Below are 13,847 nucleotides of genomic sequence, written 5' to 3'. Positions count from 1 at the left end.
CATATAAATTAGTATAGTGAAATCCATTGGTCCATGGTAGGTCACTGGTCAGTCATACGTATAGAAATGCTAAAAATAGAAATTCACCTGTACAAAACAAAACACTCGCACATGGCTCTCACATACCTGCAAAACCGGTTGTATTCGATTGGCTATGCGCGCCAATCGGAATACGGTACTAAATATTTCAAAAGCATAATTTTCATATTTAATAATAATGATAATCATAATTTAATTACAACTGTGACATATACACAGATGAGCATACAGAATTTTAAAGTAATACATGTAATTTCCCATTATCAGTTTAAAACCTCATTATCAGCAATAGTTTGCTAATCTTTGTATAGACCTGATCGTTTGATATTCAGACTACCCCGTAAGCAAGCAATGATGAAATGCATGAATGTCAAGATTAAATAACAATAGATTTAATCATCTTTGAACGAGATTGAAAGGAAATAGCAGTGGACATCAGCTGTACTGTTCACCATGTTATCAACCTCCAGTGATGTTTAACTGAGACAATAGTCTGTCCCACGCATTCATTCCCGGTGTCGTGGAGACTGTTTTTGTTGCAATGGTTGTAGTTTTGACTGTCACTTTTTGAATACTTTTAAAATTGCTACTTGATGCCGTATTGGTATTTGATGTAGTGGAATTAGTTTTTGGAAATATCTTTCTATTTCTTTGTGTTGTGGACTTTATTTCAGCAGGGGTTGTCTTCGTGGATGCTGCAGTTTCTTCATCTTTTGTCTTCAATTCAACAGGCCCTAAATACAACGGTTAAAAAGAAATACTCACATTATCAGTGTGATTATAAAAAAAGACAAAGTATATTGTTTTCTCGGTACAATTCAAACAGTGATGTACAAAAAGCCCCCATGCCTGTATTATTGATTTTATATTATTCACATGTAAGCAATATTCACTAGCAAAGAGTTACTCTCTACCTGATGGTTATAAGCAATTATTTGTCAACTTCAAATCCACTAAAATTTTATTATCACAAACTCTCTTATCAAGACATCTTGGTTCAAAAACTTAAGGTCGACAAATACTTCATTACAGGCAAGCTGTCCTGTATTTATATATATATTTTTTATTTTCCCATCCGATTTTTTAAGACGCTTTGCATAATTATTAAGGTTGCTTTACACTTTCTAGATAATCTAGGGTTAGAGACATATCATAATCTCTTTTATGAAAGTAAAAATAAAAACCTTGTTTGATTACAGCCACAAAATTGGTAGAAAAATGTACATCAATTCACTTTATTTTGATTTTCAAAATAACGTGACTTTACGCAATATACTGCGGAATAGTCTTGTGATTCATTTCGAGACCACCCCCCCCCCCCCAAAAAAAAAAATTAAAAAAAAAAAAATATGTAAATAAATATGTTGGGTAATAATTTCTTTTATTATACCACCACTGTTCTTCCTATATAAAATTAGATCATAAGGTGTGAAGAATTCCCCAAAAAATCGTTGTTAATGGAGTAAAAGCCGTTTTTTCATGCGTTAGTCAAGCTAGTCCCTGCTTCCAAAACTTAATTCCCGGTTATCCGTAATCATCTAGAGTTTACTTTTGAAACAATAAATTAAACAGTTAATTGAAGAGACGCTTCGATTCGGGAAATAGTCCCACTGTGACAATTCTTTGAACTATCCGACTTGTGCAAATTATTTTGAGTCAAATTTTAGAAACAGTCAATGGTTATAAGCAAGGTTTGTGTCAAATTTGGGCTTTTATGCTCTCTTCATTACTTTTATACTTGTCGTGGTGTAGTGGTTAGGGCGTTTACTCTAGAGTGGAAGAGTAAGGAGTTGATCCCCAAGTCGCAGGTTCAAATCCCACTGCGGACGTGGAGACCGGTTCTTCGGATAAACCGAGGTCCTGTGTCGCAGTAGGTGCTGGCACAAAAAGATCCCACATTGCTCAATAGCTCCATAGGCACTCCCGAGCTTAATTGTTAAAAAATATATATCTACTATACTATAAACATAACAAGGTATGAAACTAGCCTCCATGTTGGATTCCGCTTAGGGGCACTTTCTGACTAATACCGAGAATTTCTCGCCCAAGTCGGACTTTTCTCAGACATCGAAGGCTGTCATTTATTGAAATAAAATCACATCAGGTTGAATCTCGCAGTACGTCCGTTGCATTCACGCGTTTTCTAGCATTTCTCTGCAAACCAGGTCTCCTCGGCCGGAACTTAAAGGTTTATGGGGGTATAGATAATTCGATCGTCGTTTACCTTCAAAGTACATCTCGTGGAAAGCTAACGTTCTTTTTCATAACAAACGAATGTACTGTGAAATAAATATAATTTTACACCAAGAGGACCTTGCAAGCTTTAATACACATTTTCAGGCCCATAAAAAGCAGTTTCAGTGTGTGTTTGTGTGTGTGTGTGTGTGCTGGGGGGGGGGGGGGGTCAACTGAACAACAATTCTTTGACAAGAAAAAATATTATTAAAGGAGGACAGTCGTAAGGTAGGTTTGTTTTCTATTGCACAGTATTAGTATATTCGATCAAGTATTGGCAAAATTGTAGGGGCGAAAGGAGGGGGAGGGACACGTTTAAGCAGATGGATTAAACCGGGGGGGTGGTGGTAAAATGTTTAGTAAATAAATATAATAAAATATAGCGGATATTTGCAGAAGTAAGTTCTGCACGAAAATTGTGAAATGTATTGGAAGAAAAAGAACTATGTACAAGGAAAAGACTTGGCTTTTTTTAGTTCAATGATGGAATTTAGAGGACAATTTGTTTCTAAAGGGGGGGGGGGGATTTTTTTTTCGAGTCAAAATGTTTATTTCCATGTCATTGAGGACAGATTATTTATTTCCTAGATGGTTAGGGAATTTTTTTTTTATTTATACTATACACCAAAAAAGTAGGTAGGAAAAAATGAAGAAAAAAAATGAGAAAATTAGAGTGTCTGCGGGTGGGGGGAGGAGGTTAATATAACTCGAAGTCAAATAATTCATTTTCTTCCTATTGGAAAATAATTTTTTTTTCCCCAACATTTTTTAGGACAGATTTTTTTCTCTCCAAAATCTACCAACACCTATCGGAATCAAATAGTTGTCCCCTCAGAATTACACATCACGAATTGAATCCTTCACTGTAGTTGTCATGTGCAAATTCACACTTTACAATCTTGCGCATGACGAAATGAATAGTTTAGCACTTTTTGTATATGATTGTGTTTATATGTAGTTGTTGCAGTGAAATCAGCGCGGGGCGGGGCTCAGGAAGTTCATTGTAATGACATAAGCTATAGTCTAATAAATGACTCCTAATCTAGCTGCCTTTGCATTTGTTAACTGTCCAGACTGAAGCTGGTTTTTGGTCAAAACTAATCAGTATCTATATGACACCATCTATAAGAAATAAGTCCCGTTATCAGGATAAAATATTCATGTACTTGTATATTTATTTATTTTGCAATAAAAGTAATACTTAATAATTTACATGTATGCAAGTATACTTTCCAGAGATGAATCCGGGATTTCAAAAAGGGGGGGGGTCAAAAAGATTAAATGGCAATAGAAACTCATAATACTTGTAGTTAAAATTAGTATTAAAGCATAAGTTTTATCAAGACTTTCTTTTATATTGAATACCCCCCCCTTTTCCTTTTTTTCTTAAAAATTTTAAAGGGGGTGACCCCCCCCCCCCCCCGAATAAATCTGCCACTGTCTTTAAGACTGCTTATAAATATATATATATATATATATATATATATATATATATATATATATATATATATATATATATAACCCATTGGCTCTGCCGACTTATAGACTAACCGGGTGACAATATATTTTCATAAGTTCAAGTATCTGCTAGACTTCTTTTTTATCAATAGAAGTGATAAAAATGCAAAGAAAAATTGAATGTCTTATTGATATACAAATAAATATATTTCACAATAGATTTTGTTCATTTTTGAAAATTAAATGTTAGTTTTCCGCGAAATGTCGTTCTCGTACTTTGAAGGTAAACGATGATCGAATTATCTATACCCCCATAAACCTTTAAGTTCCGGCCGAGGAGACCTGGTTTGCAGAGAAATGCTAGAAAACGCGTGAATGCGACGGACGTACTGCGAGATTCAACCTGATTTGATTTTATTTCAATAAATGACAGCTTTCGATGTCTGAGAAAAGTCCGACTTGGGCGAGAAATTCTCGGTATTAGTCAGAAAGTGCCCCTAAGCGGAATCCTACATGGAGGCTTGTTTCATGCCTTGTTATGTTTATTGCTAGCGCTCTCGAGCGCTAGCAACTACGTTAGTCTATATTTCTGGAATACGCATGCTCGACTTCACGGTCGGGCATTCTGGGAAAACTACTGAAGATACCGGTAGACTGTACGATGATAATTTCGTTTTATCATAAAAAATTGATATGATACGAATTCTGAATTTCTTAATTTATTGTCTAACCTATGACTAAAAGTATAAGAAAATTTGGGTCATATAATGCCAAGATTGTAGAGATCAACTGGTAAAACCTAGCTTTCCTTAAAGCTAACCATGTATACTACATGTACCTTCCTAGATGATTCCGGCAAGCTCAGACCCCCCCCCCCCCCTCCCCCCGGAAATCTTTCAGAGTTTGTCGGAAAGACACGAGAAGCGATTGATACAATGCAGTAGCACTGATATAATTGTTATTCTTTAATTTTTCATTTTTTGACGGAAAAGCCTGAGTAATGATCCGATTGTTATTGCTAGCGCTCTAGAGCGCTAGCAACTACGTTAGTCTTTTTTACTGGAATACGTATGCTCAACTTCGTGGTAGGGCATTCTGTGAATACTACTGTAGATAAACTGTACCATGTCAATTTCGTTTTTTAATCTGAAAATACATATGATCTGAAGTTTCGCGTTTTGTTGCCTAACCTTAAATAAATGTACAAAAGGTAACAGTAAATGCCAAAACTGTACAGATCAGTTATAATTTCTAAATTCATAATTAAAAAAAAGAAGCTATTTTTTAACTATCTTCCTGGATCTTTCCGGCAAGCTCGGAATAACAACCTCGGATATGTTTTTTTATAAATAGTCTGATGAATATTCTGTATTAAACACTGAATAGCTGATACATTCGCCATTCTGAATTAAGACACATCCCCCCAACAGTACCTCCGGTGTACCACTGTGTATTCCTATTAATAATTAGAGACGACCATTTGAGTCTGAAGGGGAGGGGGGGGGGGCTGGCAGATTTTGGAAATAAATAATGTCCTCAAAAAAGTTGAAAATAAATAACTGTCTTTCCACGACCGGCAAGAAAATAAATAATCTGTCATTGACTATTGCTACTTAACCACCCCCCCCCCCGGTCCCTCTTTGAACTTTGTTTTTGTTTTTTGTTTTTGTCTAACTTTTTCAGTGAAGAAGAAAATAATTAATCTGTCCTTGATCATCTTGAAAATAAATAATCTGCCCTTGACTGGCATGAAAATAAATAATCTGACTCGAAAGATTTTACCAGACCCCCCCCCCCTCCTCAGAATCAAATGGTCGTCCCCTTAATCGATTCAGCAAATTAATCCAATAATTCAGATATCTAATTCTGTGGTTTATGATAGCTACAGCGCTAGCTCACCTATCTTTTTTTAAAAGATAAGCTTGTAGTATAGTAGATATATATTTTTTAACAATTAAGCTGGGGAGTGCCTATGAATAGCTCTTAGTGTCGAGTATAGGTCTAAATTTCCAGCCCTCCACCGGCAACTGGTTGCGTCCCAATGAATGAGAAATTCTCTAAAGGGACTTTAAAACAAACAATGTACTTAGCCATACCCTTGACAAGTAAACAGGAACACACGGATTGAAAAAACGACAAAAAGCTAGACAAGGTGAGTGTCAAGAATGCAGAAGTTACTTTCCATGACATCGATGATTAAAATGTAATATTTTCATAATGTGTTGAAGTGGTCATTTCAATACAATTAATGTGTGAATAATGGTAAATTTGACTGAAATTCACTCGAATTTCCTAAATTCTATGGTCTTTAAAATGACCTTGTTAGCAAATACAACCAATCATTGGGTCGTATTTTTACCGACATATTTCATACCAATTATAAGGCTTTTGTTCTTATCCTAATTTTGACTATGGAGTAGTCCGTCTACCTGTTCTATACATAGGGCAGGTGAGACCAGGCGATAGGTACTGTAGGGCGTGATTGGTCAACAGGGGATGCTTACTCCTCCTAGGAACATGATCTTACCTTTGAAATTTCCTGGGATCCGTATATTATGTCCGAACTCAGATTTGAATTGTTTGTAGATTTCCTGTTAGATCAATCACTGTTCGTTTTCTTCACCTTTTTCATTAATGAATTAAAACTGTACCTTCTTTATCTGCATCTCCTGGTGGCTGAGGTGGATGGGAATACAATGCTCTGAATTCCAAATCCCTCTTCTTTTCATTGACAACACTTACGATGACACCCTTGATTTGGTCAATATTGTCTTTCTCCTTATCAGCAAAATCAAGTTGGAAGGAGAACGTTACTTTGCTTTGTGTACGTCTAGAAGTACGCAAATATATTACACAAGTTAAAGAAATGTATTGTCCTCCTGACAAGATATTTTTGTGCAGAAATCTTTAGTCAACCTTTGGAAAAATGAAATAATGAGAAGATATCCTAAAGGAGAATAACTTGACCTCAGCCAATAAAAATGCTTAATGTTAAATTACTGAAGATATGGATTTATAGTGTTCGGGGTCCTTTTATGTATGAAAATTTTCGAACATTGCATTGAATCCTTCATTCCTGATAATTAATAGGAGAAATTACTTTGTTGATAATCTCTTATGTCATTTTATAAAATATCTTTTTTAAAGGAAAATACAGCTAATGCTTAACAATAATAACGACATTATTTAAAAAAGCAAATGACAAGAACATAAAAAAATGCCCACAGTATCACTTGCTATATACCATTAGTTATTTTTTTTTTGTATAAAGGGAGTGAAAAATAGCTTGATAACCTTAAGTTTCCGAATGCAGAGGTACGTCGACAAATTAAAGAAAAATACAAAAATTGTTTTGTTATGAGTAAATATTTGTGGAAAAAATTCCTTACCTGGTGTCTACGCATTTACATTCCACAAAATGGGATTCAAGTCCTGTTGAACGAAACGCATCCTTTACCTAAATATAATTGTTCCTCAAAAGCGTTAAGGATGAAATTTCATATAAAATAAAATATCTCTGTTTCTACAGGGTTAATTTAAGTGATCCTACTTGCCGTATTGATAATTCGATTAAAATTTCTTTATATTGTATATAGACACACAAAACATGATAATAATTACATCGAATAAACATTTTGCAATTCCTGTAGAATAGCTTTATTGCATTAAACAACATTTGAAAATCAAGTACAACAGACGACTTTCACATTCTTTAGAGTTATATCTCTTTGGTGACAAAACGCTCATTTTTCTTTTTATATCCTTTGTAACTCACCTGTAAACATTCAATGCTTTCGAACTTTTTTGTACTGTTCCTGTATTGCCAAAGTATGGGGCATGAGAAAAATATAATGAACTATACGTTTACATTTAATTTTTATGACACTGCCTCATAAAGTTAGTAATTTTATAGAGGTAAGACAGTGGGTTACGCCGATTGACCCCGGAAAGAGACATTACTTTTGTAAATGTGAAAGTCGTCTATTCTCCGACATGGTGTAACATTTGCATGAAATAATTCTTACCTTCCTACAGAATTCAGATGCTTCAGCTTCCAGCTGCCTCTTGTACATCAGCGTTTCGTTGTATTTATCAACGCTGAAATTCACATGGAGTCTCACAATATCTGCAGAGAAAAACTAAAGGTACTGTGAGCTTGCTCAAAAAAATTACCCCGTGCAGTATTTTTCTAAAATTTTCTTAATTTGTCCTGGTCCAAATGAATGACACAAACTCTGATCATAAGTAATCTTTGAGTGAAATATGAACATTCAATTTATGGACTTGACATGAACTTTACACCTTTTTCTGGCCGTGACATTGAACTTCCCAGACTGGCATTAGGTCAAGGCTGTGACATACCTTCAGCCAAGTAATAATCGTATTTGAAGTTTCAACGTATGATACTTACCCATAAGAGAGATTTATGAACTGTACACAACATTCTTTAATCTTTCTACAAATGACCTTGAACTTGCAAGAATGACCTTGTTTTAAGGTCATAACACCATTTAGGAAAAAAGTAATATTTTAGTAAAGTATTAACTTTTAATATTTTCCATTAGAAAATAATAGACCGGGCACATGTTTAACTTTTTTTTCTGCTAGACCTTAAACTTGCCAAAACAACATTGGGACAGATCATACTACGCCCTTCAGTCATGCGCAATGTCTGTGTCAAGTATGAACTTCAAATTAGTCTGTTATAGACTAAACATGAAAAATATACCCTTTCTCTAAAAGTGATCTTGAACTTGCCAAAATGACCGTGGGTGAAAGTATATAGTATATACCCTCAGGTGATATGCAATATTTGTGATAAATGTGAGTCATTTAATCTCTCCATTATAAGATATGGTCAGAACAGGAATCAAACTGTTCTCTTCAAAAATTCAAATTGATCAAATGACCTGGAATTAATTTCATGTCACACCTTTTGGTCATAAGCAATCTCTGTTTTAGGTTTTGACATCCAGTGTTTCTCCATTAATTAATTGTAGACAGGAGACAAATGTTGCATTTTTTAGTATATGATCTTGAACTTGCCAAATGACAGTGGGTCAAGGTCATAACACACCCTTGGGTCATAAAACAATCTTTGTGCTTCCAATAATTCTCCATAACAAACATACAACCAAGACACAATTGCACGGACGGACAGGCTTACCAACAGACGGACAAAGGGATATTTATATAGCTCAAAACTTTATTTGCGGTGGTATACATGTAACAATGATAAAACTCGATGTTGTGTAGACTTTTTAAAACTACGTTGAATTTAAATCGAAAAAAAAATGATGCGGAAAAATTTTTTTTTTTAATGAAATAACTGTACACCTTGTAGCCATTGAAAAGAAAAGAATGACGCATCATATTTCCTTATAAATCATTCGAATTCATTTCATATTCCAAGGAATGCTGCAGAATGATAAGTTCAATATATGTATTTATTATGAAAGTGAAAGTGTTGTTGTTCAGATGATTGATCATGATTCACATTTACCCCTGTGTTTTAAATAAACTTCAACCCCTCTGGAGCCTCATTCCTGACTGGGTCATGACCTCTCCATCACGTGATGATGTCTGCATAATTCTTACATTTTGTGGTATATATTATGATGCAAAATTGGACCTTTGTTCCCCCTACCTATTTCACACATACTTTCTTACAGGCCATACATATCACAACATTCAAATACTTAAATAAACCGCACTGCATGATAATGCTGTCAATTTAATTTGAGGACTTTACAATACCAATGTACTCTGTATTTTAGAGAAAACAATAATTTTTGGTCATCTCCACGCACTGATCATGAGATTCACGGTTGTTATAATGGAAGTTTATATTTAAACAATGTTTATATGCAAACCATGAATATATCGAACGGTAATTAATATCATAAATCCAGTAAACAAAACAAATCATGAAAAGGGCAAACACACGGACTCCCTGGAAACACAGATCATGTGCCAAGGAGGAGTGAGGTAAATCATATAAGGTAACAATTTTGTTGCACAAGATGCGCATTTCGACAAATTATGTCTCTTCAGTGATGCTCATGCCGAAACGTTGGAAATCCGATATATTTACGTTAAAAAAACTTGGAAGAGCTGAAAATAGGGGGTGCCAAAGACTAGAGCCAAATACGTCGAATGATCAGAGCTACGCATGAAGGAAATAATCTTTAATTTTGAGATATTTTTTTTAATTTTACCACAGCAATTAAATATATATTCGTATTTTAAAGCTAGCACCGAATTACGTAGCTAGTGGGCTGTAGAGGCCCTCGGGGACTAACAGTTCACCAGCAGAGGCCTCGACCCAGAGGTTACAATCTCTGCCAGTCCCACTCTTCGTACATGTAAGCCTTATGTGGGAAAGTTTACATGTGTTTATGTTACTGTTTCAGTTGGTCGCCCGCGTGGCGCAGTGGTTAGAGCGTCTGCTCTAGAGTCGCGGTGTAAGGAGTTGATCCTTTCGTCGCGGGTTCGAATCCCACTGTGGGACGTGGAGACCGGTCCTTCGGATGAGACCGTATAAACCGAGGTCCCGTGTCGCAGTAGGTGCTGGCACGAAAAAGATCCCTCATTGCTCAATGGCCGTAAGTGCCGAGTATACACAAAATTTGCAGCTCTCCACCGGCAAGTGGTGGCGTCTCCATATGAGTGAAAAATTCTCGAGAGGGACGTTAAACAACATACAAACAAACAAACTGTTTCAGTTGACAAATTTCCATTTTTTTTTCAATTCTCTTTCTTTAGTCTCCATGCATGTCCCTTCTATCACATATGTACCAGCATTTTAACACATTATGACATATAACAAAATACCCAGCATTTGTTAACCTTCTTTTAACTAACCTCGATGGTGGACGTAGCTTAGTGTTACCCCAACAGCTGCAGCAATGAAAGTAATCAGAATGAATAGAACTAAAAACAGCACTGCCATTTTGCCTCGTTTTGATTTATTCCTATTTAGGAATCCTCTGTCTTTTTCGGACCCTAACGATGACACGTCTGAAGGGCTTCCGATCTCACCGAAAGTACTTCCCATTCCCAGGGAAGTAGTGTCAATTGATCTGAAATTGCTGTCCATTCCACAACAGTTTTTTCTACTACATGTCAAGGATACCCAGGTAGGAACTTCTAAATATGGTACAGACTGAAAGAAGACGTATATGCCAAGTTATAAAATATACCAATATATCCGATTAGGAAGAAGAAAAAATGCACTAAAGTTGTTGTTTTTTTTGTATTAGTTTGAATATCCGCTGACCAATGTTTTCTCTCAGATTATTAGTCCCCTACCGATGAAACCGGAGGGGACTATAGGTTTCTTCTGAGTCTGTCCGTCCGTCTGTCAGTCTGTCCCACTTGGTTTTCCGCTTTTTTTCTCTAAACGCTTGCAGATATTGAGCTGATTTTTGGTATGTGAGTGTATCTTAATAAATAACAGATCAATTTAGCATTTCGTTCCGCTTCAATGATTTTTGTCGGAATTACGACCTTTTCAATTTTTTCCGCACTTTTTTTTTTAAACGCTTGCAAATATTGACCTGATTTTTGGTATGTGACTTTACCTTGATGAGTTCTAGATCAAGTTTGCGTTTCATTCCACTTCATTGATTTTTGAAGGAAATATGGCATTTTTAATATTTAACGGGAACCAGAATACACTTGCCGGTAGGGGACTAGTATTGCTAATGCAATACTCTCAGAATGCTTGTTAGAAAAAGTATTTTTCATAGCCGACGATATAAATAAGTATGCAGTTCAAATAAAATAATGTAGCGAACAGTATACAGGGAACTTTTACTGCCTCGCTAGTGAGCTAGCTGATCTAGTGATGCGGTAGAGTCTCCCTCTATTTCAGGCAAGTTAAGTTTAACTTTTGGATGGGTGACCGATTCACGTTACAAAATTGGTGGCAGCGTAGGCAGTGTGGTGTCTGGTGGCCTACTTCAGGACTAGAGCTAGGCGAAGCCACCGGAATCTCTTGGGTGACACTAAGTATCTCAGTTGTTTTCCTGGGAAAAAAATATGCTTTTCTTTTCAAAATAGAAGACGTGGTAATATTGTTTAACGTAACGTTAATACTTCCTTGGAGACTTATTGTACATTTAATTGAGGATGAATATTATCAATACATGTATATATGTTGGTATCATCTACTCTTTTGAACGCTCAGCAACAAGTATAAAAAAGTTATTAACACAAAATGCTGTATATTAAATCAAACAGTATTATATCAATGCATTCTGCAATGTGATTGAAATTTCATTTCTGAAAGATCTTTGGGAAAAAATACCAGTGTGTTACAGAACAGTTATAAATAGGTAAATAATCTTTTTTGGAATTGACAATGATTTAAAGCAAAGATCTCAAATTTAATTATTGCATAAAATTTGAATCAGAACAATATGACAACAAGGTAATTTGAAACACAAAATATTTACTAGATGTTAGATTTCTTTCTCCAAAAAAAAAAAATCTCTCCCTTTCGTTAATTCTTTTTCCCCCTATTTGTACGCATTTGCGTACTCGAGTATAGGCAGCTATGCGCCTGATATCAGTTTTAAAAGTAAATATTAAATGATTTGTAAACATTATCGCATTGTTTCTGTTATCATTATTACTAAAAAGGGATCAAATTAACGTATCCCTTTCTTTTCAATTAACAAATATTAATACTTTGTAATGTTTGTATTTTTTATCAAATCTTACCTTAGAACTTTCAAACCGTGCCCCATTTTTATATACATGTATTCCTTTTCTTGTAAATTCCCTGGAATTTTCCATCTTGTTACAGCACGATTATGTATCAGTTTAAATTCTTGTTTTAAAGAAGTATATCACCTTTACGGCTAATGTAAAATGTCTTGTTTTTTTAATATGTGGAAGAAATTGCAGTTGTCTATATCTAAACATCCACTTATTTAAAGGAAGTCAACGTGCGACTGGCAGTGACATTTGCAAATATCACATTAAAAAAAAAATTCCACAATTTACTTTTTCGTTCCATGAAATATTCCACTTAGAAATGCAACCAGTCTGTCCGTTTAAACAAAATAAATTGAATATTGCGTCATTTGTAAATCGTAAACTAACGTAATTGTCAATTTACATCTCAAACTCTCACATTATTTTTTCAATTAGGCCACAATTGTTTATAGTCATTAAAGTCTGGGGCTATTTTTCTCCCCCAAAAGGAAAACGTCCGTACAATGTATTTGTAATTAACATTAAAACTTATTTGTAAATATAAACGCAGTATCATTAACACTGTTAATTTTTGTCCATGATTTAAATGAAGAAATTATCAAACAAGTATGTTCATTAATTTTATTTTCGTCCTATGTCACTTTAGTTGTGCAATAATAAAATCTGACCTCGTGACACACCAGGTGACGACAGCTTTTGAATGTTTTACTTACTGTCAAAACAAGCCCTTTATTCGTACAAATTAAAATTAATGGTATTTCACGCTACTAAAGATTGCTGTCCATATTAATTATGCAAGAAATTATCAGAGAAGAGACGGTGAAATATGAGTAAGGTCATCACGAACTGCCGTGTATATTGGTATATATTCTAAAGGTGAAAATTTTCAGGATTCACATCTGATGAAAATAAAGAAGAACCCGTTCTGAAATCATTTTCATTCACTCTATTATTTTTATTAATTTATTAAATGCTTTTAGATTTTAAAAAAAATTGAATTTACATTATGTTAATTATAATATATTTTTCTGGTAATTAATAAGAAAACCTTTCTCGTAATATATTTTCAAACTGAGATTGTTTCGCAGAATAAAATCCCTAATTTAATTTCTAAAATTTTGAATGTGTGATGCACCAAATTGTACATGGAATTTTTTTTATGTGGACTCATTAACCGTATTCTAAATGTAAATCGTCATATTTCTACACCATTTATCATCAGAGTGTACGTCTCCTCAAAACACAGTGCTAATTAAAAAGGCTGTGGGCAACGACGCTCACCTGAAAGACAATTTTGACAAAATTAAGCTCACTTCACCTTGGAATTAAAGGGAGTGAATCTGCTTAATCCTTCTGGTAAAGGAGACAGAAATGTGAAAATTTAAACAGCC

At 34.8% G+C, this 13,847-nt stretch overlaps 1 protein-coding gene across 2 annotated transcripts; it reads right to left on the bottom strand.

The window, feature by feature from the left end:
- Positions 1-196: 196 nt before the first annotated feature.
- Positions 197-12,961, bottom strand: LOC133198926 (uncharacterized). Of its 2 annotated transcripts, none has more exons than XM_061334836.1 (6): positions 12,745-12,961; positions 10,597-10,897; positions 7,758-7,858; positions 7,122-7,189; positions 6,384-6,562; positions 197-773 (listed from the first exon to the last, which is right to left on the bottom strand). In XM_061334836.1, the coding sequence occupies exons 2-6, from the start codon at positions 10,829-10,831 to the stop codon at positions 499-501; spliced, it is 858 nt and encodes a 285-aa protein (XP_061190820.1). In that variant the 5' UTR covers positions 10,832-10,897; positions 12,745-12,961; the 3' UTR covers positions 197-498. The 2 variants fall into 2 exon arrangements, with proteins under 2 accessions (XP_061190820.1, XP_061190819.1); XM_061334835.1 differs by lacking the exon at positions 12,745-12,961 and adding an exon at positions 12,460-12,732.
- Between the last annotated feature and the right edge of the window lie 886 nt (positions 12,962-13,847).

This window comes from Saccostrea echinata, unplaced genomic scaffold (genome assembly GCF_033153115.1).
Source record: "Saccostrea echinata isolate AGI-Se365-2 ecotype Australia unplaced genomic scaffold, CSIRO_AGI_Sech_v1 ptg000033l, whole genome shotgun sequence".
Classification (NCBI taxonomy): Eukaryota; Metazoa; Mollusca; class Bivalvia; order Ostreida; family Ostreidae; genus Saccostrea; species Saccostrea echinata.
The sequence above is the reverse complement of the archived record's forward strand: the minus strand, read 5'-3'. Positions and strand labels throughout refer to the sequence as shown.

What these genes read in the sequence shown, in the direction of transcription:
- LOC133198926 (XM_061334835.1), bottom strand. Translation starts at nt 12,534, where the DNA reads ATGGAAAATTCCAGGGAATTTACAAGAAAAGGAATACATGTATATAAA. An exon ending in CATCTGAATTCTGTAGGAAG is followed by an intron (nt 7,190 to 7,757) that starts GTAAGAATTATT and finishes AATTATATTTAG; the next exon opens with GTAAAGGATGCGTTTCGTTC. An exon ending in TGTAAATGCGTAGACACCAG is followed by an intron (nt 6,563 to 7,121) that starts GTAAGGAATTTT and finishes GCGTACTTCTAG; the next exon opens with ACGTACACAAAGCAAAGTAA.